At 43.9% G+C, this 23,867-nt stretch overlaps 1 protein-coding gene across 26 annotated transcripts in view; it reads right to left on the bottom strand.

Moving 5' to 3' along the window:
- Nucleotides 1–23,867, bottom strand: part of nrxn3a (neurexin 3a) — a 442,954-nt gene that overhangs the window by 314,814 nt on the left and 104,273 nt on the right. For all 26 annotated transcript variants that reach the window (XR_002955173.2, XR_002955175.2, XR_002955174.2 and 23 more), the window contains 3 exons: nt 3,273–3,566; nt 2,929–3,076; nt 1,380–1,763 (listed from right to left, as the gene is read on the bottom strand). Coding sequence is in view for 22 of the 26 variants with exons in the window: in XM_024436833.2 (XP_024292601.1) it covers nt 1,380–1,763; nt 2,929–3,076; nt 3,273–3,566 (826 nt within the window). In the remaining 4 variants the exon portion in view is untranslated. The remainder of the gene's footprint in view (nt 1–1,379; nt 1,764–2,928; nt 3,077–3,272; nt 3,567–23,867) is intronic.

Raw genomic sequence — 23,867 nt, 5'->3', positions numbered from 1 at the left:
AGCGGACTAACTGAAAAATCTTCCAATGTGCCTTTAAGCAAGGCACTTAACCCTAATTGCTCCTGTAAGTCGTTCTGTATTAGAGTGTCTGCTAAATAGCGTAAATGTAAATCAAATCCACACAACAAAACAAGAAAAACACACACACGCACATAGAGTGCATTCGGAAAGTATTCAGACCCCTTCCCTTTTTCCAAATTCTGTTACATTAAAGCCTTATTCTAAAATAAAAATCTAATCAATCTACACACAATACCCCATAATGACAGAGCACATGTTTTGCACATATATTAAAGAAAAAACAGAAATACCTTATTTATAAAAGTATTCTGACCCTTTGCTATGAGACTCGAAATCGAGCTCAGGTGCACCCTGTTTCCATTGATCATCCTTGAGGTGTTTCTACAACTTGATTGGAGTCTACCTGTGGTAAACTCAATTAATTGGACATGATTTGGCACACATCTGTCAATATAAGGTCCCACAGTTGACAGTGATTGTCAGAGCAAAAACCAAGCCATGAGGTCGAAGAAATTGTCAATAGAGCTCCGAGACAGCATTGTGTCGAGGCACAGATCTGGGGAAGGGTACCAAAAAATGTCTGTAGCAATGAAGGTCCCCAAGAACACAGTGGACTCCATCAATCTTAAATAGAAGAGGTTTGGAACCACCAAGGCTCTTCTAGAGCTGGCTGCCCAGTCAAACTGAGCAATCGGGGAAGAACGGCCTTGGACAGGGAGGTGACCAAGAACAATCAGGCCTTTATGGTGGAGTGGCAAGACGGAAGCCAACCCTCAGTAAAAAAAGGCGCAAGATTCTCTGGTCTGATGAAACCAAGATTGAAGTCTTTGGCTTGAATGCCAAGCGTCTAGTCTGGAGGAAACCTGGCACCATCCCTACGGTGAAGCATGGTAGTTGCAGCATCATGCTGTGAGGATGTTTTTCAGCGGCAGAGACTGGGAGACTAGTCAGGATCGAGGCAAAGATGAACAGAGCAACATACAGAGAGATCCTTGATGTAAATCTGCTACAGAACGCACAGGACCTCAGACTGGGATGAAGGTTCAGCTTCAAACGACCCTGAGCACACAGCCAAGACAACGCAGGAGTGGCTTCGGGATAAGTCTCTGAATGTCTTTGAGTCTTTGAGTCCGGACTTGAACCCGATCAAAGATCGCTGCCAAAGATGCTTCAACAAAGTACTGAGTAAATTGTGTGAATACTTATGTAAATGTAATATTTCACTTTTTTATGTATGTAACGTAACAAAATGTGGAAAAAGTCAAGGGGTCTGAATACTTACGAATGCACTGTACACAGTCAGAACACACACCCACAAGCACGCATGAAAAACACACAAATCAATCGCTTCCACCTACCTCTCTCGCAGGTGCGTGACCAGTACCCCGTGCCGGTACAATCACATATAAACCGGTTCCATCCCTCCTTACAGACGCCTCTGTTCTTACACGGGTAGCTCTCGCACTGTTTCCCCACCACCTTGTTGCACGACGGCTTGATGCCTGCCCCGTTCTGAGCCTCAGCGATCTGTCGGATGTCCTTACTGCGCCCGTCGATGAAGAGGTCGCGCACGCAGCCCACGTAGCCATAGTTGAGCATGGCGGTCCACAGCTCGGTGGGCAGAATGAGGTTGGCACGGTCCGAGGGTAGACCCCCCAGGTACATGTCTCCTTCCAGGTCAAGGATCTCACTCTCACCGCTTGCTGTGAACGGGGTGCGCCGGCTGTTGACTGAGATGGTGCCTGGAGAGGGTGAGGAGATGGCTTTAAACCACAGAATTAAATAGAACATGTTTATGTTGTATGTCTATCATTGTAAGATAAGACAGTGATCCAATGCACAGTAGGGCAGGGGTTTCCAAACTAGCCTCCTCAAACTCAAATCTGGATCTCAATGCCAGTTCCAATGCATTTTCCCCCTCTCGTCAGGGACTGATTTCGACCTGGGACACCAGGTGGGTGCAACTAATTATCTGGTAGAAGAGAAAACCAGCAGGCTCCGGACCTCATAGGGTCAGAAATGAATACCCCTGTTCTAGCCTATGTGGGTCCAATTGGAATCTGTGTGCTCAATAAATACAGTATTTTCAAAAAGGTTACTATACTAGCTACAGTAGCTGTCACCTCGCTTTACTAGGCCAGCGTATCTTTACTTTTCCACACTCATCCACAATGATGGTAGAGTTTTGACGGCTGACAGCCTTTGAGATGCTGAAGATGTTGAGCATAGCATAACGTTTCGGTTAATCCACTGTCTGTGTAAGGTATTGATACAGAGCACAGGGTTCCCTGATGCTCTCGCTGTCAAATATAGAGTCTCACAGCTTAGGGACGATATATGAGCTTTGTGACTATAGTATACCTCCGGGAGAGAGGGAGAGAGGGATAGAACAAGAGAGGGAGAGAGAACGGAGAGACAGTGACAACGCAGACACTGCTGTATGGCAGGCTTATCTCTGCTTCTGTCTCAAGCCAAGCAGCAGAGTGTGTGTGGCCTCTCTGTGTGTCCTTAACTCAGATCCAGAGTGCGATGGGAGAGCTTGAACAGTGCTCATACGTGCTTCTGTGTTCGTCTGTTTGTGCGTGTATGTGTGCAGCCATGTGTGTGTGTGTGTGCCCATGTGTGTATGGCGGCAGTGGTAGATCAATAGCAGTAATATGTGCTGCAGTGAGTCACCTCGCCATTCCATCCCAGCCTTGTCTAACAGCCTGCCTGCCCTATGAGACCCTCACAGGCCCAGCACTGGGCAGAGAGTGATACGCTGCACTCACATCAATACAACAACACACACACACACACACACACACACAGGCACACACACACACTCAGAGAGAGTGAGAGAAGGTAGTGATAGAGAGATGGGGATAGGGGAGTAGAGAGTGGGAGAGGAGGGTAAAGAGGACTCACCTGAACGCCCATCCCTCTGTATGTCCACGTGGTACCAGGCCCCGTCGTTGACCTTGTTCTGGGTGGCTTTGACCTTGATGGTCCCAGAGCCCATGTCTAACAGTAGGTATAGACTGCCATCCAGGAGCTCCACCGCAAAGAAGTCGACCTGAGGGAGATCGTCAAGGTGTTTAGTTCATCATAGGGGTACAACACATATCTTTACAAAACAGGATAAATACATCCAAGATCCTTGAACGCAGATGTTTTGTTTCTTACTTGGATTATTTACAGTTTTAGACATAGCTTTACCTAAAGGCTAAAGTAAATTGTTTGTTTGATCCATTCATCATTCATTGGCTTACCTTGGTGTTCTTCTGGCTGCGTTGGGCCTCCTTGCGTTCCTGGGGCTTGCCGTGGGTGAACAGGATGAGTCCGTTGGGTTCCGAGGTCCTGAAGTCAAAGGAGATGGAGCCCATTCTCTTGGTGTTCCACTTGGGCAGGCTGATGTAGGCCTCGGGGGTCTCGAAGGAGATAGGGTCCAGGGTGGCCACGTTCTCACACTTGAAGACCACGTCCCCCTGGATCTTCATCTTCGGGTCTATGATGCGGGCCAGACGGGAGAGCTCCAGACGGATATCGTTGTTCTTGTAGACCACCTGGACGGAGAGATTGGTAGAAGGGAGACAGAGGTTGTGGTCATTTTCAAAGTATGGTCAAGTAAGTTATTGCAAACCTTTTAACATCAACCTCTGTATCCAGTCTTCATCATTACCTTCACTGTAAAAAAAAAAAATACCACATTATCATTAACGGATTTAAACAAATATACACTGAGTGTACAAAACATTAAAAACACTAAGAACTCTTTCCATGAAATAGACTGACCAGTTGGACCCAGGTGAAAGCTATCAGGAGACAAGGTTAAAGAAGTATTTTTAAGCCTTGAGACATGAGTTGTGTGTGTGTGCCATTCAGAGGGTGAATGGGCTAGACAAAAGTTTTAAGTGCCTTTGAGTGGGGTATGGTAGTAGGTGCCGGTTTGAGTGAAGAACTGCAAAGCTGCTGCAGTTTCCCGTGTGTGTCAAGAATGGTCCACCAACTTGACACAACCGTGGGATTCATCGGAGTCAACATGGGCATCCCTATGGAACGCTTCTAGACCTTGTAGAGTCCATGTCCCGACGAATTGAGGCTGTTCTGAGGGCTAAAGGGGGTGCAACTCAATATTAGGAAGGTGTTCCTAATGTTTTGTACAGTCAGTGTATAATAAAACACTCAAAGATAACAGTTTGTTAATGTCAGACTTTCGGGGTGGTGTGGTCTCTCCAAAATTGCCAGGTAAAGTTCATGTTGATCAGTCAGTCGGCTATATTAATATATCTGTATTAAATACCAATAGGCCAGGGCACACAGACAAACACAATGGCTGTCTCTGGCTGAGGTAATTGACTCTCAGTGGTCTGACATATGCATCAGGGTCTGCTCGTCCTGATAGCAATGCTAATGGCTCCACAAAAGGGTGGGAGACATACACGCGAACGCAGGAGCGCGCGCACCTTCACAGCTGAGCAGTAGTGCCCGTACACACACACGCACGCACGCACGCACGCGCGCACACACACACACACACACACACACACACACACACACACACACACACACACACACACACACACACACACACACACACACACACACACACACACACACACACACACACACACACACACACACACACACACACACACACACACACACACAGTGGTGGCCCAGCTCTGTTTTAAAGGGAATTGACTAGCTGGCTGCCCTTGGCTGCTTCGAGAGGCTGATGTAATGTTCTGGCCCTAGACACAGTATGTCTGCCACACATAAACACAATGATTCTAGGCACCACACCCCCTTAAGAAATATCCAGTCCCTCTTAGAGGGCAACAGGGTTCAATTAAATAGGAAAAAGTTTGTTCATAAACTACAAACCAACCTATTTGGGCATTAGATCCTTCATCAGAGAGGTACACCCACCAGTGACAACACTGACAGTTCACTATAGCCAACCTTGCCATTCTGTGAGTGAGTGTCCTTAGCAGAGAAAAACAAAGCCTGAGTTCCACTAAGTGGCCAATCTTTTATCACAGCAGTCTTAATGCTGTCAATAACCCAGAGGACAGAGAGACAGAGGGGGATGTGTGTGTAAATTGAAATCTGCTCAAGTGGAAAATTGAAGCATTTTTTTGTAGTTCTCTGGGCAGAACAGAAGCCCTTCTCTTTATCTCGGGTAGCCTACTTTGAGCAAAGTATGAACATGCGAACACACCTTTGCACACACACACACACACACAAACGAACATGCACGCTCACACACAAACGAATATGCACGCTCACACACAAACAACCTCTCGCTCTCTGGGTGCGTGAGTGAGTACACAGCTCTCTGTGAGTAGATCGGGGTCTGTGTGAGATTATTGATAATCCGGCAGATTTGACAGTAAATCAACTCATCCCTCTGGTGCCTGAAGGAGACGCGTCCCACCACCCGACCCACCGACCAGGCGATTATCTTTCTTATTCCTCCCTCTCTAAAGGAGGTCAAGGGCCCGGAGATGTCAAATCCCTGCCTGCCTGCCTGCCTGCCAGCCAGCCAGCCATGCTTCCATCCTTTCCAGAATCTAGAGGGTTTATCCCAGCGATCATGAATACCATCCTCCTAGGGCGGAAGCTTTACCTAAACAAAACCACACTGAGGTTACAGTTTTACACACCAAACATCCTAGCAACACCAGGAAAACACACACACTGTATTGGCAGCTAGTTCCAATAATAATAATAATAATGACTATTAAAGTTATTAATGTACAGTATCACCCAAGGAACTAGAATAATGCTTTTAAAAACAGTCTTAACATTTACATATCATATTTAGTACTCTTATCCAGAGCGATTTACATGAGCAATTAGATTTTTCACCTACTCGTCTCAGGGATTTGGACCAGAGACCCTTCGGTTACTGGCCCAACGCTCTTAACCGTTAGATTGCCTAAGTAGAACCTAAGCAGTGTGCGTGTGTGTGTCAACAAACAGAAATAGCTACACTAAGGACCGTAAACAGTGGCCATTTTGTGACGACGTTAGCTTAAAGCCTTTAAATTGGTCCAAATTAGCTGCCCTCCCTCAGTCCCCATTCCAGAGGAACATATAGGGACAGAGAGCAGATTACCGTGGCTACGTTGCTCTGTCTCATTCAGTCTCCGCTCCTCTATCTCGTAAACACACAAGATAAGTGGTTGTGCCGCTCACGCCTCCACATCCTAATTGAGTTTGTGTAAGTTATGGAAGTGCTTCTGTGAGTTAATGCCCAGTATGTTTTTATAAGCAGTCAGACATGACAAAGTCCCTACAGTCATTTCCTAACCAGGGCTGACAGTAAAATACTGCTGAGGCAGACTGTTTCTCTCACTAAGGAGTTGGCAGAACCATAGTGTCTGTCTATTAAGTGTATAGAAAGATAGTGGGATGCAGAGGGATGTGCATGTATGGTGGATATTAAGTTCCGACTTATCTGTCAATACACAGTTCAATGTAGAGATGAATCTGACCGAAGAAACACAGTAACATGACATTGCTCTAAAATATCATATTTTCTCCATCCCTAGGAACTGTTATACAGAACTGATGTTCATTCAACAGGGTCTTTGTAAGTAATCCAAATTTGGACTATAATAACTCCAAGAGGGTATAACTGTTGTTGTCTTGGGCAATAAAATGATTAATCTCAAGGAGGGTTTATCCCACAGAAATATTCCAGTAAAATAAGCTAAATAAAATGTCCCATATGCCAGCAGAGCTCCATTATCGATCTTCAGTTGAGGTCCACAGACCTCTTCATCTCCTCCTTGGTGCAAGGTTTATATCTGCTGTCCTCCACACCTGAAATTCTATCGATCTCTCCATCCCCCATCCCTTCCCCCTGATTTTCTCTTTCCTAATGCACTCATACGTTACTGCCACCGGACCGGGATTTCATCCCAAAACAAACTCGGCTTTAGCCATTCATCAACGCACTGAGAATGGGGTTTGTTGGAAAACCTTCACATCTCCATGGTGAGAGAGCGTGACCTGGGTTGCTCCGTAAAGAGGCCGTAAGAACAGTGAGCTGTTTAAAGTTGGAGGTGTTGATAGTTGGAGCCAAGGTCAGATTTGGCTTTACGGCAAAATCCGGACGGTACTATGTCATATGGTCATCTTCAGTTTCATTCAGTAGCAACATTATCTCACAAACTCACTGCGACATTTGGTGCAAAACAGTTAGTCTCATGCAATCAAAAAGAACACTTTTTTTTCTCCCTTCATGAGCCTCAGTTGATAGGAGCCATGACACATTCACTGTAGCTTGTTTAAAGTTTCAGTGGTTGACAGTTGAAAGAGGGGTGAAATGTCATTGTTGTGAGATTAGTTTCCGGTCAGAGAACAAACACACACAGATGAGACAGGAGCATGAAAAATGCAACTCCTCCGCTAACATACTGTATGCCGACACATTCATGGTACACTGCTGTACATAGGCAGATATTATGTAGTTTAGTTGGGAGTGGGAGCAACATAAGGGGTGGCAGGTAGCCTAGTGGTTAGAGCGTTGGACTAGTAACCGGAAGGTTGCAAGATCAAATCCCCGAGCTGACAATGTAAAAATCTGTCGTTCAGCCCCTGATCAAGGCAGTTAACCCACTGTTCCTTGGTACACACAATTCCAACGGGGGTATGCCAAATAAAAATGTGATTCACATGTAAATAAAAAATTCTTCACATTTTCAAACAGTAGCCTTGTTTCACGGCCAAAAATAAAATTAAACCATCTTCAGTCGTGGCCAAAAGTTTTGAGAATGACACAAATATTCGAGAATTTGCGTTTTCGAGAATTTGTGGGGTTTTGTTTGTCCGCCCGCCTCTTGAGGATTGACCACAGGTTCTCAATGTGATTAAGGTCTGGGGAGTTTCCTGGCCATGGACCAAAATATCAATGTTTTGTTCCCCGAACCACTTAGTTATTACTTTTGCCTTATGGCAAGGTGCTCCATTATGCTGGAAAGGCACTGTTCGTCACCAAACTGTTCCTGGATGGTTGGGAGAAGTTGCTCACACCTGTGTTAACGAGAGAATCACTGACATGATGTTAACTGGTCCTTTTGTGGCAGGGCTGAAATGCAGTGGAAATGTTTTTGGGGGATTCAGTTCATTTGCATGGCAAAGAGGGACTTTGCAATTAATTGCAATTCATCTGATCCCTCTTCATAACATTCTGGAGTATATGGAAATTGCAATCATACAAACTGAGGCAGCAGACTTTGTAAAAATGTATATGTGTCATTCTCAAAACTTCTGGCCACGACTGTAGTGTTCAGCGAAATAACAACACAACGTCAAATACAGGGAGCCTAGTCAAATAATTAACATCCAATCACATTTAACCGTTACTTTCTCGCAGGAATTCCATTAAATGGAAGCCAAAAGTAGCTGCTGCTCATTCCGTTTGCTCGAAAATTGATAAATGGTTTTAAAAAAAGTATGGCCCGCATCCATAGACACACATACCAGCTTTACTGGTAGTACTGCTACTACAAGCAGTACTACACCTGCACCTGTCGACCACACAAGTTGTACTGCTTCCACGAGAACATCCAATGCTAGCATCAGTAATTCTACATTTGTTGTTAGCCCAGCTAGAGCGGACACTGACAGTTGAGAATCTGATGCAGCCGAAGAGCTACTGCCCCTTTACCCGGGAAAGCACCGAACAACAGACAGGGACGTTGGACCATCGAAGAGGCGCAAATATGATGAGAACTACATTGATTTGGGGTTCACTTATATTGGGAGTAGTGCCTTTCTTCAGCCACAGTGTGTTATAAGTGGAAAAGTACTATCTCACAACTGAATGAAACCTTCACTCTTGCACAGACATTTAGAAACAAAACATGCCAATTTGAAAAATAAGCCACAGGAGTTTTTTGAACAAGAATTAAGACAACTTTCGAGTAGTAAGACATGTATAAAAGCAACAGGTACCATTAATAAGAAGGGCTAGAAGCGTCTTATACTGTATGGTGAGTATATATGGCTAGGACAGGCAAGCCCCATACTATTGTGGAGGGCTTAATTCTTCCTGCTGCCCCGGATATGGCTGGGACAATGCTGTGGGAAAAGGCCCAAAAAACTATACAGACAATGTCTCCATCAAACAACACCGTTTCACGACTAATCAGTGACATGTTTTGAAACAATTACTGCTTTGTATACAAGCCAGTGAATTATATGTGTTACAGCTGGATGAGTCAACAGATGTGGCGGGGCTGGCACAGCTCCTGGTATTAGTCTGTTACATTTATGGGGGGTCCATTAAGGAAGACATCCTCTTCTGCAAACCAGGACAACAGGAGAGGATATTTTTAAAGTACTGGACAGCTTTGTGACATCAAATGGACTTTGGTGGTCAAGATGTGTTGGTATCGGTACTGATGGCGCAAAAGCCATGACGGAGACATAGTGGAGTGGTAACGCTCGTGCAAGCAGTTGCTCCCGACACCACTTGGGTACACTGCAGCGTCCACCGAGAGGCTCATGCTGCCAAGGGAATGCCTGACAGCTTGAAAGACGATTTGGACACTACAGTGAAAATGGTTAACTTTGTTAAAGCAAGGCCACTGAACTCTCGTGTATTTTCTGCAGAATGCAACGATATGGGCAGTGACCAACATACAGAACATAAAGAAGTGTGCTGGTTATCAAGGGGCAAAGGATTGACCTTTTTTTTTAATTGAGAGATTGAGAGACGAGTTTAATGTTTTCTTTACTGACCATAATTTTCACTTGTCTGACCGCTTTCATGATGACGAGTTTCTCACGCGACTGGCCTATCTGGGTGATGTTTTTTCTCACCTGAATGATCTGGATCTAGGATTACAGGGACTCTCCGAAACTATATTCAATGTGCGGGACAAAATTTAGGCTATGATTAAGAAGTTGGAGCTCTTCTCTCTCTGCATTATCAAGGACAACACACAGGTCTTTCCCCCATCATTGTAGTTGTTTTGTGTACAAATGAACTCAAGCTTACGGACAATGTCAAATGTGATATAGTGAAGCACCTGAATGAGTTGGGTGCGCAATTACGCAAAAGCGGATGACACAAACAACTGGATTTGTTATCCCTTTCATGCCCTGCCTCCAGTTCACTTACTGATATCTGAACAAGAGAACCTCATTGAATATTGCAACAAGAGGTTCTGTGAACATTTTATTTAGTCAGAAGCCACTGCCAAATTTCTGGATTGGGCTGCACTCAGAGTATCCTGCCTTGGCAAATCGCGCTGTTAAGACACTGATGCCCTTTGCAACCACGTACCTATGTGAGAGTGGATTCTCAGCCCTCACTAGCATGAAAACTAAATACAGACACATACTGTGTGTGGAACATGATTTAAAACTGAGACTCTCTCCAATACAACCCAACATTGCAGAGTTATGTGCATCCTTTCAAGCATACCCTTCTCATTAACCTGTGGTGAGTTACAATTTCCGATGAACAAATAAGGTTTTATATGTAAGATGGCGAAATAAAGCGCAAAATTATTGATTATTATTATTTGTGCCCTGTTCCTATAAGAGCTCTTTGTCACTTCCCATAAGCCGTGTTGTGAATAAAACTCACACACATTCTTATGTTTAATAAATATATGGTATAGTGTGTGTGTGGCAGGCTTACAATGATGGCAAAAAACAACACTTGAGAGAGCGCTGACCCTGGTGCTAGAGGGGGTACGCAGCTGGAGGTTGAATGTTTGAAGGGGTACAGGACTATAAAACGTTTGGGAACCACTGCATTAACACCATAGCCTACTTTGTCAAAAGCATGTTTATGTTTTGAAAATGTTCTGAAATTGACCATATTAAATTATCATTGTAATTGTGCACACGCTGATGTCAGACATGCACCTACCCCAATGCTCTGTTTCTGATGACTGGGATGACTGCAGGAGCATATTTCAGGAGCAGGACCAGATGCCCTTAATTCAGTCATCAATCAAAAAGAGGGTATGTAGGTGAGAGGCCTATCTGGCTAATATGATTATGATGGTCATAATGCTTCTTGACAGTGTCATAAAGTGTATTTTCTGACTCCAAGTAAAGTGACACAGGATGGTCATAATGCTCTATGACACTGTATAAAATATGATTGAAAAAAAAACATGGCAAAATATATTTTTTTTACAACAAATGATTTAAGAGACAAACTTCTTGGCAGGGAAAAAAAACACATTTGAATAAATGTGGGTGTTGACACACTAATGTAGGTGTCATAACCAGCTGTAAAATAACATAATATATGTCACAACAGTTGTAAATATATGGGCCATGACAGTGACAAGTTATGGTCAGCTGTTATGACATCATAACACGGTTATGACCGTGTCATGACATGTTCTGACGCTGGGTGTTAGCGAAACAGTAGACAAACTCCAGAACTTAATTGCACACGCTACATCAAATATTACACACACTGTGCTACAAATCACAACACAAGAAGACAGAAACAAAACATAAAGCTGTCCAATTGTCCCCTGGAGTCCCCAGACTTAAACAACCAACATATGCTTCCCTCTAAATCTCTTTCCGTCAGATATCAGTAGCTGTCACCCGCGGCCATCTCACTGCGACCTTGAAGATCCCCAGCTCGAGCACTGCAAATCCCTCGGGCACTGATTGGACAGTGATTATCATTATTTGCGATATTATCACCGTCGTTTGCCGTCGTTTAATCTGCATTGTCACGTCGACCTGAAGCATTTTGTCATTATCTAAATCAAGTTTCAACCGCCGGCTTCTCTGTAATTTCCAGACATCACAAGGCGTGAGACGCTCAGACGTCTCCCCGTGTCTGACACAAAGTGACACTTTGCAATTTGGTCGCCAGGCGACGTTGTCATCTGGAGTGGTGGCGGGCGTCTACGTAAAATGTCAGCTAGCTAATTCCTGCCGAGCCGGTGATGAGGCGTCAGGCAGTGCCCGGTGACATTTCAACTTCCCTCTCTCACTCTTTTCTCTGTCTGTCTCTCTTTCTCTCCGTCTGTCTGTCCGTCTGTCCGTCTGTCCGTCTGTCCGTCTGTCCGTCTGTCCTGGTAACTTCTCTGAATGTCAAATACTTTACATTTTGACATTCGTATTTACGTATTATGAAAAACACAATGATCCTCTGTTTTAGTATTCTCCTTAGACCGCTTTCTCTTTTGATACCACCTGTCTCGCACAACAAAATGTGTGAGATTTATGCAATATAATACACAGTCGCCCGAGCCTTCCCTACCATCTTTCATATTCTAACCATTTTTCATATTCAAACATCCGACCCGTCCGTATGACTGATTACAGAGGTTGACAGAGAGAAATGACTGCGAGACAATCTGTTCGGGCACATTTTAAACTGAGCCGCAGTACAATAGGCAGCCTGCGCTTGGGGACCAGTTGATTTTACAAGTACAATAGCTACACATTACTAATCCCATTCCTCCAATTGCCTCCTGATAAATTGCTGAATATATATTACTGTTGGATACAAATAAAGATCAGCTCGCAGAGGGAAAACCTTGACAAGATGACAAGTCACTTTTAGCAAGGCATCTACAAAACATAGTAACTTATCTTGCCGGTCTCACCGCACGGTAGGTATTTTATCAGGGCAGCACAAATGCAGAGGGCAGGTTTCCCAGCTGAATCACAGCATTAGAAGTGAATCAAACAGATAGTGAGTGAGTGATCTCTGATTCTTGCACAGACATGAGAAGGCACGAACACAGACTGAGCTTCTGTCTATTCAAAATTGTCTGTGTGACACACTGTAGGTATGCCCACACGACTGATTCAGAAGCATGTGTCCGTGTGTGTGTGGGATGGGGGGGGGTGAGACAAACTGACAGAGAGAGACGGACTTCAACACACTGTCTGGCTGCGTGAGAAATGACACAAGGGTATAACCAAGGTGTGTGTGTGTGTGTGTGTGTGTTCTATGTGGATGTAGAAATGAAAAATGACTTGTGTTTGAATATGGAGAGTAGAATTCCATCAGCCTGTTATCTCCTCTACCAGACACTCGCTCAAAGAGAGAGAGACACACTGACTGACAGAGAGAGAGAGACGGACATCAACACACTGTCTGGCTGTGTGAGAAACGACACAGGGGTATAACCAAGGCCAAACCCCATTCAACACAACCGCCATTGGAATCACACACCTCACAGTATTCATCATACAGCTTTACTAAGAGGGGAGTGTGTGTTTTTCAGAAGCCCTCACAAGGATAGTAAAACAAGGAAAAGTTGGTCCCCACAAGGAAAAAGGCTATTTTAGGCTTAGGGGTTATGGTAAGGGTTAAAATTAGAATTAGGGTTAGAATTAGGGGATAGGGTTATGGTTAGGAGTTAAGGTTCGATTTAAGGTTAGGGGATAAGGTTAGGTTAAGGATTAGGTTTAGGCTTAGGTTTACGATTTTGAATGGGAATCAATTGTTTGGTCCTCACAAGGATAGTAAAACAAACGTGTGTGTGTATTCTAAGGCACTGCCTCCATATTTCCAAAAGGAGTCCATGCTCCTCTGGCCCTCAAACACAATCACACACACACCATATCGTCCTCCTGGCCCCTGCATTGGTGTGTGTGTGTGTGTGTGTGTGTCTGGGCTGAGTGGGGCCCTTGGTGACACACACATTAATCATCCACAGCTGTCTGCCTCTCCCATAAATCTCTGCCTGCCGGCCCTGCCCACCGCTCTCCAGGAATTAATGGCCCCGGGTCCCCACTGTGCACAGACCACCACCGACACACACACACCACTCAAGGATGCAACACACCCCTGGCATGCTGGGTGTGTGTATGTATGTATGTGTGTATGGGGGAACACTGTGTGTGTGTTCTGTCTGTGGGACCAGACCAATCACTGCTCAAGGATGGTGCTAGCCCATGGCATAAGAGGAGTGATTTGCATAGACATTGAGACTGGAGGGTAGGGATGGCAGCTGGAGTGTGTGTGTGTGTAGAGGTGGGATGGGGGGTGGGTTGTGTCACCCTGTGTCAGTAATGTTAGTGAGAGTCCTTGTTACACCATTAGGGTCACAACCTAGCGACATGACTACAAAAGCAATACTACTAGAGGTTGTATGCCAATCCCCCACATGTTTTGGGTGTATACCAACCTCCCACAGTGTGTGTTTGGATAAAAACAGGGACTGATGTTAAACAGAAAATAGAAAATACCACACAAGATGTTGTAAAACACCAATTGGTGCCCAGATCCTGAGACAAGCTGTCGCTGCCAAGAGATCTCTCTCTCTCTCTCTCTCTCTCTCTCTCTCTCTCTCTCTCTCTCTCTCTCTCTCTGCCAAGAGATCTCTCTCTCTCTCTCTCTCTCTCTCTCTCTCTCTCTCTCTCTCTCTCTCTCTCTCTCTCTCTCTCTCTCTCTCGTGAATGTTCAACAGTTGCAGTGTGCATTTTATTCCACAGGGTGGGGTGCTTTCCATACTCCAGCACCATGCACTCACACAGGCCTGTACAAACAGCTGAAGTGGGAAGTTTACATACACATAGGCTGCAGTCATTAAAACTCCTTTTTCAACAACTGTCTTGTTAACAAACTATAATTTTGGCAGGTCGGTTCGGACATCTACTTTGTGCATGACACAAGTCATTTTTCCAACAATTGTTTACAGTCAGATTATTTCACTTATAATTCACTGTATCACAATTCCAGTGGGTCAGACGTTTGCATACACTAAGTTGACTGTGCCTTTAAACGGCTTGGAAAAATCCAGAAAAATGATGTCATGGCTTTAGAAGCTTCTGATAGGCTAATTGACATAATTTGAGTCAATTGGAGGTGTACCTGTGGATGTATTTCAAGGCCTACCTTCAAACTCAGTGCCTCTTTGCTTGACATCATGAGAAAATAAAAAGAAATAAACCAAGACCTCAGAAAAAAAAATGTACGTCTGGTTCATCCTTATGAGCAATTTCCAAATGCCTGAAGGTACCTCGTTCATCTGTACAAAAAATAGTATGCAAGTATAAACACCATGGGACCACGCAGCCATCATATCGCTCAGGAAGGAGAGGCATTCTGTCTCCTAGAGATGAACGTACTTATGTGCGAAATGTTCAAATCAATCCCAGTACAAGGGCCTTTTGAAGATGCTGGAGGAAACAGGTACAAAAGTATATATATCCACAGTAAAAACAAGTCCTATATTGACAAAAACTGAAAGGCCGCTCAGCAAGGAAGAAACTACTGCTCCAAAACCGCCATAAAAGAGCCAGACACGGTTTGCAACTGCACATGGGGACAAAGATCATACTTTTTGGAGAAATGTCCTCTGGTCTGATGAAACAGAAATAGAACTGTTTGGCCATAATGGCCATTATTATGTTTGGAGGAAAAAGGGGGAGGCTTGCAAGTCGAAGAAAACCATCCCAACCGTGAAACCCGGGGGTGGCAGCATCATGTTGTGGGGGTGCTTTGCTGCAGGAGGGTCTGTGGCACTTTACAAAGTAGATGGCATCATGAGGATGGAACATTCTGTGGATATAGTGAAGCAAGACATCAGTGAATCTCAAGACATCAGTCAGGAAGTTAAAGCTTGGTCGCAAATGGGTCTTCCAAATGGGTCTTCCAAATGGACAATGACCCCAAGCATACTTCCAAAGTTGTGTCAAAATGGCTTAAGGACAACAAAGTCAAGGTATTGGAGTGGCCATCACAAAGCCCTGACCTCAATCCTATAGAAAATTTGTGGGTAGAACTGGAAAAGCGTGTGCGAGCAAGGAGGCCTACAAACCAGACTCAGTTACACTAACTCTGTCAGGAGGAATGAGGCAAAATTCCCCCAACTTATTGTGGGAAGCTTGTGGAAGGCCACCCAAAATGTTTGACCCAAGTTAAGCAATTTAAAGGCAATGATACCAAATACTAATTGAGTGTATGTAAACTTCTGACCCACTGGGAATGTGATGAAAGAAATAAATGCTGAAATAAATCATTCTCTCTACTGTTATTCTGATATTTCACATTCTTAAAATAAAGTGGTGATCCTAACTGACCTAAGACAGGGAATTTTGACTCCGATTAAATGTCAAGAATTGTGAAAAACTGAGTTTAAATGTATTTGGCTAAGGTGTAGGTAAACTTCCGACTTCAACTGTACAATGCATGACAAAGTATGTGGACACCTGCTCGTCGAACATCTCATTCCAAAATCATATGCATTAATATGGAGTTGGTCCCCCCTTTGCTGCTATAACAGCCTCCACTCTTCTGGGTAGGGTTTCCACTAGATGTTTGAACATTGCTGTGGGGACTTGCTTCCATTCAGCCACAAGAACATTGGTGAGGTCAGACACTGATGTTGGGAGATTAGGCCTGGCTCGCTTTCTGCGTTCCAATTCATCCCAAAGGTGTTCGAAGAGGTTGAGGTCAGGGCTCTGTGCAGGCCAGTCAAGTTCCTTCAAACTGATCTCGACAAACTATTTCTGTATGGACCTCACTTTGTGCACAGGGGATTGTCATGCTGAAACAGGAAAGGGCCTTCCCCAAACTGTTTCCACAAAGTTGGAAGCAAAGAATCGTCTAGAATGTCATTGTATTCTGTTACTTTAAGATTTCCCTTCACTGGATCTTAGGGGCCTGGCTCGAACCATGAAAAACAGCCCCAGACCATTATTCTTCCTCCACCATACTTTACAGTTGGCACTATGCATTGGCCTGACCTTGCTTCCAGAGGCAGTTTGGAACTCGGTAATGAGTGTTACAACAGGGGACAGACGATTTTTACGAGCTACACGCTTCAGCGGTCCCGTTCTGCGAGCTTGTGTGGCCTACCACTTCCCGGCTGAGCTGCTGTTGCTCCTAGACGTTTCCACAATAACAGCACTTACAGTTCACCAGGGCAGCTCAAGAAGAGCAGAAATTTGACAAACCGACTTGTTGGATAGGTGGCATCCTATGACGCTGCCACCTTGAAAGTCACTGAGCTCTTCAGTAAGTTCATTCTACAGCCAATGTTTGTCTATGGGGATTGCATGGCGGTGCGCACAATTCTACACACCTGTCAGCAATGGGTGTGGCTGAAATAGCCGAATCCACTAATTTGTACATATCGTGTACTATATGTCAGACTTCTAGTGGACCTAGTGGTGTGAGGCATTTGTGTGTGTGTGTGTGTGTGTGTGTGTGTGTGTATGTGTGGAGTGTGTTGTTGACAGGGGGTAAGAGTGTGACAGTGTGGATGGGGACAGCCACAGGCCACTGGCTAGAGCTAGACTAGCTAATCTCAACTCGATCTGATCTGAGGGCAGACACACACACACACGTCTTTCCTGGGGCTGTTTATACAGGGTGACTGCATGGTCATCTAAGGACTCAACCTTTCTCCACATCACACTGGTTATCAGACAACTTCTCCAGAGTAAATATCCCACTCTGTTGGTAACACAGACATGGCAATCTGATAAACGGAAAGACCTTCACTAAATGTTAAACAGGTGTAACAGATATAAAAATGGAGAATCAAATCACATCTACAATGTTTTACCTCTTTTCATAAAATATTTCATTTATTGGATTATACTTATCAGTTTAGAATATGACAATATAAAACAAAACATTTTACTCAATACAATATAAACGATTTGAAATAACAAAATAAACAGTAACTATATTATGCTACGAAATAACATGTACTGTCATTCAGAAATGACATACATATGATTCTATGATGATTAGAAATACATTACATGTATCAATGATTGAATTGGACATTATTTCAACAGAACTGCTGTAGGTGTCTCTTAGTCAGTGTTTCTCTGATAGGAACACCACAAAGATGTGTTATGGAGGAAAAAGGAGGCATAAAGACTGTTATTATGTCCACATATGTAAGGCATAATAATCGGCTACCAAGTCACGCTTCTGTGTGTGTGTGTGTGTGTGTGTGTGTGTGTGTGTGTGTGTGTGTGTGTGTTTTCCAATAGCGGGAGACGTGGGGGCCTACCTGGTGCCATGGTAACAAAACATTTATCCATAATAGCGTTTGATGGCACGGACAAGAGCATCGCCAGCAGGCAAATTAGTGTTAATGGCAGGGAGTGCAGTGTGGAGGATAGCAGTGTTTCTGTGTACATGCGGGTTTGCATGTGTGTGCGTGTGTGTCAAATCAAATGTATTTGTCACATGCTTCGTAAACAACAGGAGTAGACTAACAGTGAAATGCCTACTTACGGGACCTTCCCAATGATGCAGAGAGAAACAAAGAGAAATAATAGAAAAATAATAACACAAGGAATAAATACACAATGAGTAACGATAACTTGGTTATATACCAGTACCGAATCAATGTGCAGGGGTACGAGGTAACTGAGGTAGATATGCACATGTAGCTAGGGATAAAGGTTTTCCTACTTACAAAGCATATAGAGGTCTGTAATTTTTATCATAGGTACACTTCAACTGTGAGAGACGGAATCTAAAACAAAAATCCAGAAAATCACATGTAATCACATGTATGATTTTTAAGTAATTAATTAGCATTTTATTGCATGACATAAGTATTTGATACATCAGAAAAGCAGAACTTAATATTTGGTAGAAAAACCTTTGTTTGCAATTACAGAGATCCTACGTTTCCTGTAGTTCTTGACCAGGTTTGCACACACTGCAGCAGGGATTTTGGCCCACTCCTCCATACAGACCTTCTCCAGATCCTTCGGGTTTCGGGGCTGTCGCTGGGCAATACAGACTTTCAGCTCCCTCCAAAGATTTTTTTATTGGGTTCAGGTCTGGAGACTGGTTTGACCACTCCAGGACCTTGAGATGCTTCTTACAGAGCCACTCCTTAGTTGCCCTGGCTGTGTGTTTCGGGTCGTTGTCATGCTGGAAGACCCAGCCACGACCCATCTTCAATGCTCTTACTGAGGGAAGGAGGTTGTTGGCCAAGATCTTGCGATACATGGCCCCATCCATCCTCCCCTCAATACGGTGCAGTCGTCCTGTCCCCTTTGCAGAAAAGCATCCCCAAAGAATGATGTTTCCACCTCCATGCTTCACGGTTGGGATGGTGTTCTCGCCAAACACGGCGAGTGTAGTTTAGACCAAAAAGCTCTAATTTTGTCTCATCAGACCACATGACCTTCTCCCATTCCTCCTCTGGATCATCCAGATGGTCATTGGCAAACTTTAGACGGTCCTGGACATGCGCTGGCTTGAGCAGGGGGACCTTGCGTGCGCTGCAGGATTTTAATCCATGACGGCGTAGTGTGTTACTAATGGTTCTCTTTGAGACTGTGGTCCCAGCTCTCTTCAGGTCATTGACCAGGTCCTGCCGTTCTGGGCTGATCCCTCACCTTCCTCATGATCATTGATGCCCCACGAGGTGAGATCTTGCATGGAGCCCCAGACCGAGGGTGATTGACCATCATCTTGAACCTCTTCCATTTTCTAATAATTGCGCCAACAGTTGTTGCCTTCTCACCAAGCTGCTTGCCTATTGTCCTGTAGCCCATCCCAGCCGTGTGCAGGTCTAAAAAGAGCACTTTTCACCTCTACTTGCACAGATGACATGCAGGTAGAAATTAGGTACAACGGTTTTCAGTTTTCCTGCATTAAAGTCACCTAGTTTACTTAGTGTCAGCATCTTTTTTCGGTCTTAGTGCCAGCATCTTTTTTTGGTGGTAAATAGACACCTACGAAAAATATAGATGGTAAACACTATGGTTTACAGTTTATCATGAGTTATTCTAACTCAGGCGAGCAGAACCTCGAACCTGTCATGTGCCTTTTTCTGAGGAGAGGCTTCTGTCTGGCCACTCTAACATTAAGGTTTGATTGATGGAGTGCTGCAGTGATGGTTGTCCTTCCAAACTTCTTACATTTAATAATGGTGGAGGCCACTGTGTTGTTGGGGACTTTCAATCCTCAACATAATGCTGTCGTCTCGGAGCTCTACGGACAATTCCTTCAACCTCATGGCTTGGTTTTTGCTCTATCAACTGTGGGACCTTATACAGACAGGTGTGTGCCTATCAAGTTGTAGAAACAGCTCAAGGATGATACATTGAAACAAGATGCACCTGAGTTCAATTTCGAGTCTCATAGCAAAGGGTCTGAATACTTATGTAAATAAGCTATATATGTTTTTATTTTTAATAAATGTGCAAAGATTTCTCTACGTCATTGTAGATTGCTGAGGATTATTTTATTTTTTTACTCCATTTTAGAATAAGGCTGTAACGTAACAAAAGGTGGAAAAAGTCAAGGGATCTGAATACTTTGCGAAGGCACTGTATATTTACCAAATCCTTGTTCAGCCACGACTCAGAAACATAGGGTATTACAGTTCTTCAGATCACATTGACAGGATAGTCTCGAACGGAGCTCATCCGGTTTATTCTCCAGTGATTGCACGCTTGCCAATAGAACGGAGTGTAGGGGTAATTTATCCACTCTTCGGCATAGTCTCGTCAGGTATTCCCCACGCCGGCCTCTATAGTGTTGGAGATATGGGCTAATCAGCATGTATTTTGCCTACGACTCATTGAAGTAGAAGTTCTCGTCCAAATTGAGGTTAGTGATAGCTGTTCTGATGTCCAGACACTCTTTTCAGTCATAGGAAACGATGGCAGAAACATTATGGGCAGGAGCCCATAAAGTGTCCACCTATACTCTCCCGCGCCATGTTTGCGTGTGTGTGTGTGTGTGTGTGTGTGTGTGTGTGTGTGTGTGTGTGTGTGTGTGTCGTTGACCCATGTATTGAGAGGAAATGGAATGAAAGGAATAGGGACTAAATGCATTTTGATCAACATTGAGGGAACAATGACTTCCCTAGGACCAGTGAAGGTGTGTGAAGATTTGTGTAAGTACATGCGTGTTCATACATGTACGCGTGCATCATGGTGTTGGTGAGCTAGTGGCCCCAGTGATACAGTGGTGATTGGGTCAGTATGGGCAGACCTGCCCAGCATGACACAGAGCAGGAAGTAGGGCAAGGGAGATTATATGGCTGCTACACATTTCCCCCGATCTCCTGGGCTACATAACGCTCTGATGGAGAGGTGGTGAGGAGGTGGCAGGGGGTGTGGGAACATGTGTTTGGGCAGGGGGTGAAAGTGTGTATTTTGTGTGTATGTATGTTTGTGTTTGTGTGTGTACCAGTAGGGAACAGCTCCAGAGAGAGATACAGGACCATACTGCCACACTGCAGCAACCGTCTCCAGCCAAGCGCTAAAAGATGACATCACCAGCTCCAGGGAACTGTGTGTGTTTGTGTGCTCAGAGGGAAACTGTGACACTGTTAAAAAAATTGGCTTAATCAAAACATCTCTGAGCAGGAACAGACCCAATGGAACAAACAGACCCGTTTTCAGACTGTCCCTTTCCTTCCTACTCTCCTGTTAGATTTAAACCCAGCTGCATAGTCAACGAATCCCATCCCATCACTTCACCTGAGCCTCTGCATCCAGGCAACTGCTTGACGTCCGCGGCCGTAATCAAATGACTTACCAACAATTGAAAAACAAAATTAAATGCGCCTGCAACAATTTGATGTCGGGTGAAAATGAATAACCACTGTGAATTGGATCAGATGGCTCCCAGAAGATACTGAAAGCTCTGATCTCTCCCTTCTTCAAAACCAGATGGGCTTTATTGAATTTAGTCCTGATTTCATAGGATCCACAGAGCATAATAGACATTGCAAGAAACTCTCTTTACAAGTAACCTATGACATTCAACACATTTTAGCGAACCCACAGTACTGTAATAGCGGTTCCCAAACGTTCAACCCAAGCTTGAACAGTAACCCACTGGACCATTTGGTCCTAACCAGCCATTTTTGAAACACTGGTGTAAAGCACAGACTCACATATTGCACTGATTGTAAGTGGCTCTGGATAAGAACTTCTACTAAATGACTAAAATGCAAATGTGACAGTGGTGATGTGTGGTTGTTTCACCTAGCTATCTTAAGATGAATGCACTAAATGAAAGTCACTCTGGATAAGAGTGTCTGCTAAATGACACAAATGTTAAAGTGGAACTGACAGCGTTTTAGCAACATGAAATGAAAATCGTTCAAATACACACCCGGGAAGACTTTTTTTTAAATACATTTTTTACATTTTATGACAAGCAAGCACTTAGATATGGTAATTTTCAATTTTCATGTTTGGGATTGATGTATAGTCAGTCATTTCTGAATAAATAAAACATCTGTCTTGTCCAAGACTAGAGTTTACGCAGACCGGTGCACCATAGCCAATCAGAGCTACAGTAGGCCTAAATAAGCCATTTGCCACACGGGCCCTGCCATCATTCACCTTGAACTGGACTGTGTGTTTACAGGCAGCAGCAACAGCACGACTTTAGATCTTTAGAACGCATTCGCCAAAAGCCCCAAAATACACCTGAATGGATTTCTCCTCTTACATTTAGAAATTTCACAGTCCTATTGATCAAACAACCATAAAAAGTTAGGCTCTCTCCCCCTCATTTGCCTATGCACATCAACAACAAGATCAACAAATAATGCTAGCCAGAGCGAAATAAGCTCAAATCTAACTAGAGAAAATTAGATAAACCCTCAAACTTTTTAAGCTAGTTGGCCGTCAAAATTGCATTGAAACAATGGGGAATAGTAGCCTGCTCATCCTTCCGGTTTTTGCCAGTTTTTGGAACTTGCCTTCCTGGCAGCCAATTTGATCGATGCCAAATACATTTGATTGACAACCAGTGCTTGACTTGGACTGAAATAGGTGCCAGTACTCATTTTTGGTGGTGGTACTGTTTATATTTAGGTGCAGGAGCTCCACAATACTTTTGAGCTAATATTCTATAGAGATGCAGGAGCTCAAGCAGTAGAACATTTGAGGTGTCGGTACTCAGCTCCAGTGAGCTCCTCCCCAAGTCATGCACGGTTGACAACTAACAGATAGGCTAACTGTGGATAACAGTCATTCAAGTTCAGCATCGGTAGCTAGCTAGCAAAGCAATTCACAGTTCTTGCTAGCTAACCAATTCTGGAGCCCTGTCAGAGTGAACACCAGGTTATTGGTCAACTCCCTGACCAAAGCCCTTCTCCCTCGATTGCTCAGTTTAGCCGGGCGGCCAATTCTAGGAAGAGTCTAGGTGGGTCCAAACTTCTTCCATTTAAGAATGATGGCCTCTGTTTTCTTAGGGACCTTCAATGCTGCAGAAATATTTTGGTACCCAGATCTGTGCCTCGACACAATCCTTTCTCTGAGTTCTACGGACAATTCCTTCAACCTCATGGCTTGGTTTTTGCTCGGACATGCTCTGTCAACTGTGGGACCTTATGTAGACAGGTGTGTGCCTTTCCAAATCATGTCCAATCAATAGAATTTACCACAGCTGAACTCCAATCAAGCTGTAAAAAACATCTCGAGGATGATCAATGTAAACAGGATGCACCTGAGCTCAATTTCGAGTCTCATAGCAAAGGGTCTGAATACTTATGTAAATAAGGTATTTCTGTATTTATTTGAATACATTTGGAAACATTTCTAAAAACCTGTTTTTGCTTTAGTCGTTATGGGGTATTGTGTGTAGATTGATAAGGACAATTTTTTATTTAATCCATTTTAGAATAAGGCTGTAACGTAACAAAATGTGGAAAAATCAAGAGGTCTAAATACTTTCCGAATGCTCTGTATATTAATCATGCTTTGAACTGCATCCATCTATTCTGCCAACAATGCCTTTATGTAAGTTATGCCATTTTGAGTCAAATAAAACCTATTTCTAAAACCTCTTATAAAGTTGGTTTTGAAGCATAAACTGGGAATTTTATATTTTTTTTCTACTGATATTTGTTTCATATCTGCAAAGTTGTTAAAACCCTGTAAGTTCCACTTGA

Source organism: Oncorhynchus tshawytscha, linkage group LG11 (assembly GCF_018296145.1).
Source record: "Oncorhynchus tshawytscha isolate Ot180627B linkage group LG11, Otsh_v2.0, whole genome shotgun sequence".
Taxonomy (NCBI): Eukaryota; Metazoa; Chordata; class Actinopteri; order Salmoniformes; family Salmonidae; genus Oncorhynchus; species Oncorhynchus tshawytscha.
This window is presented reverse-complemented; position numbering and strand designations above follow the sequence as displayed.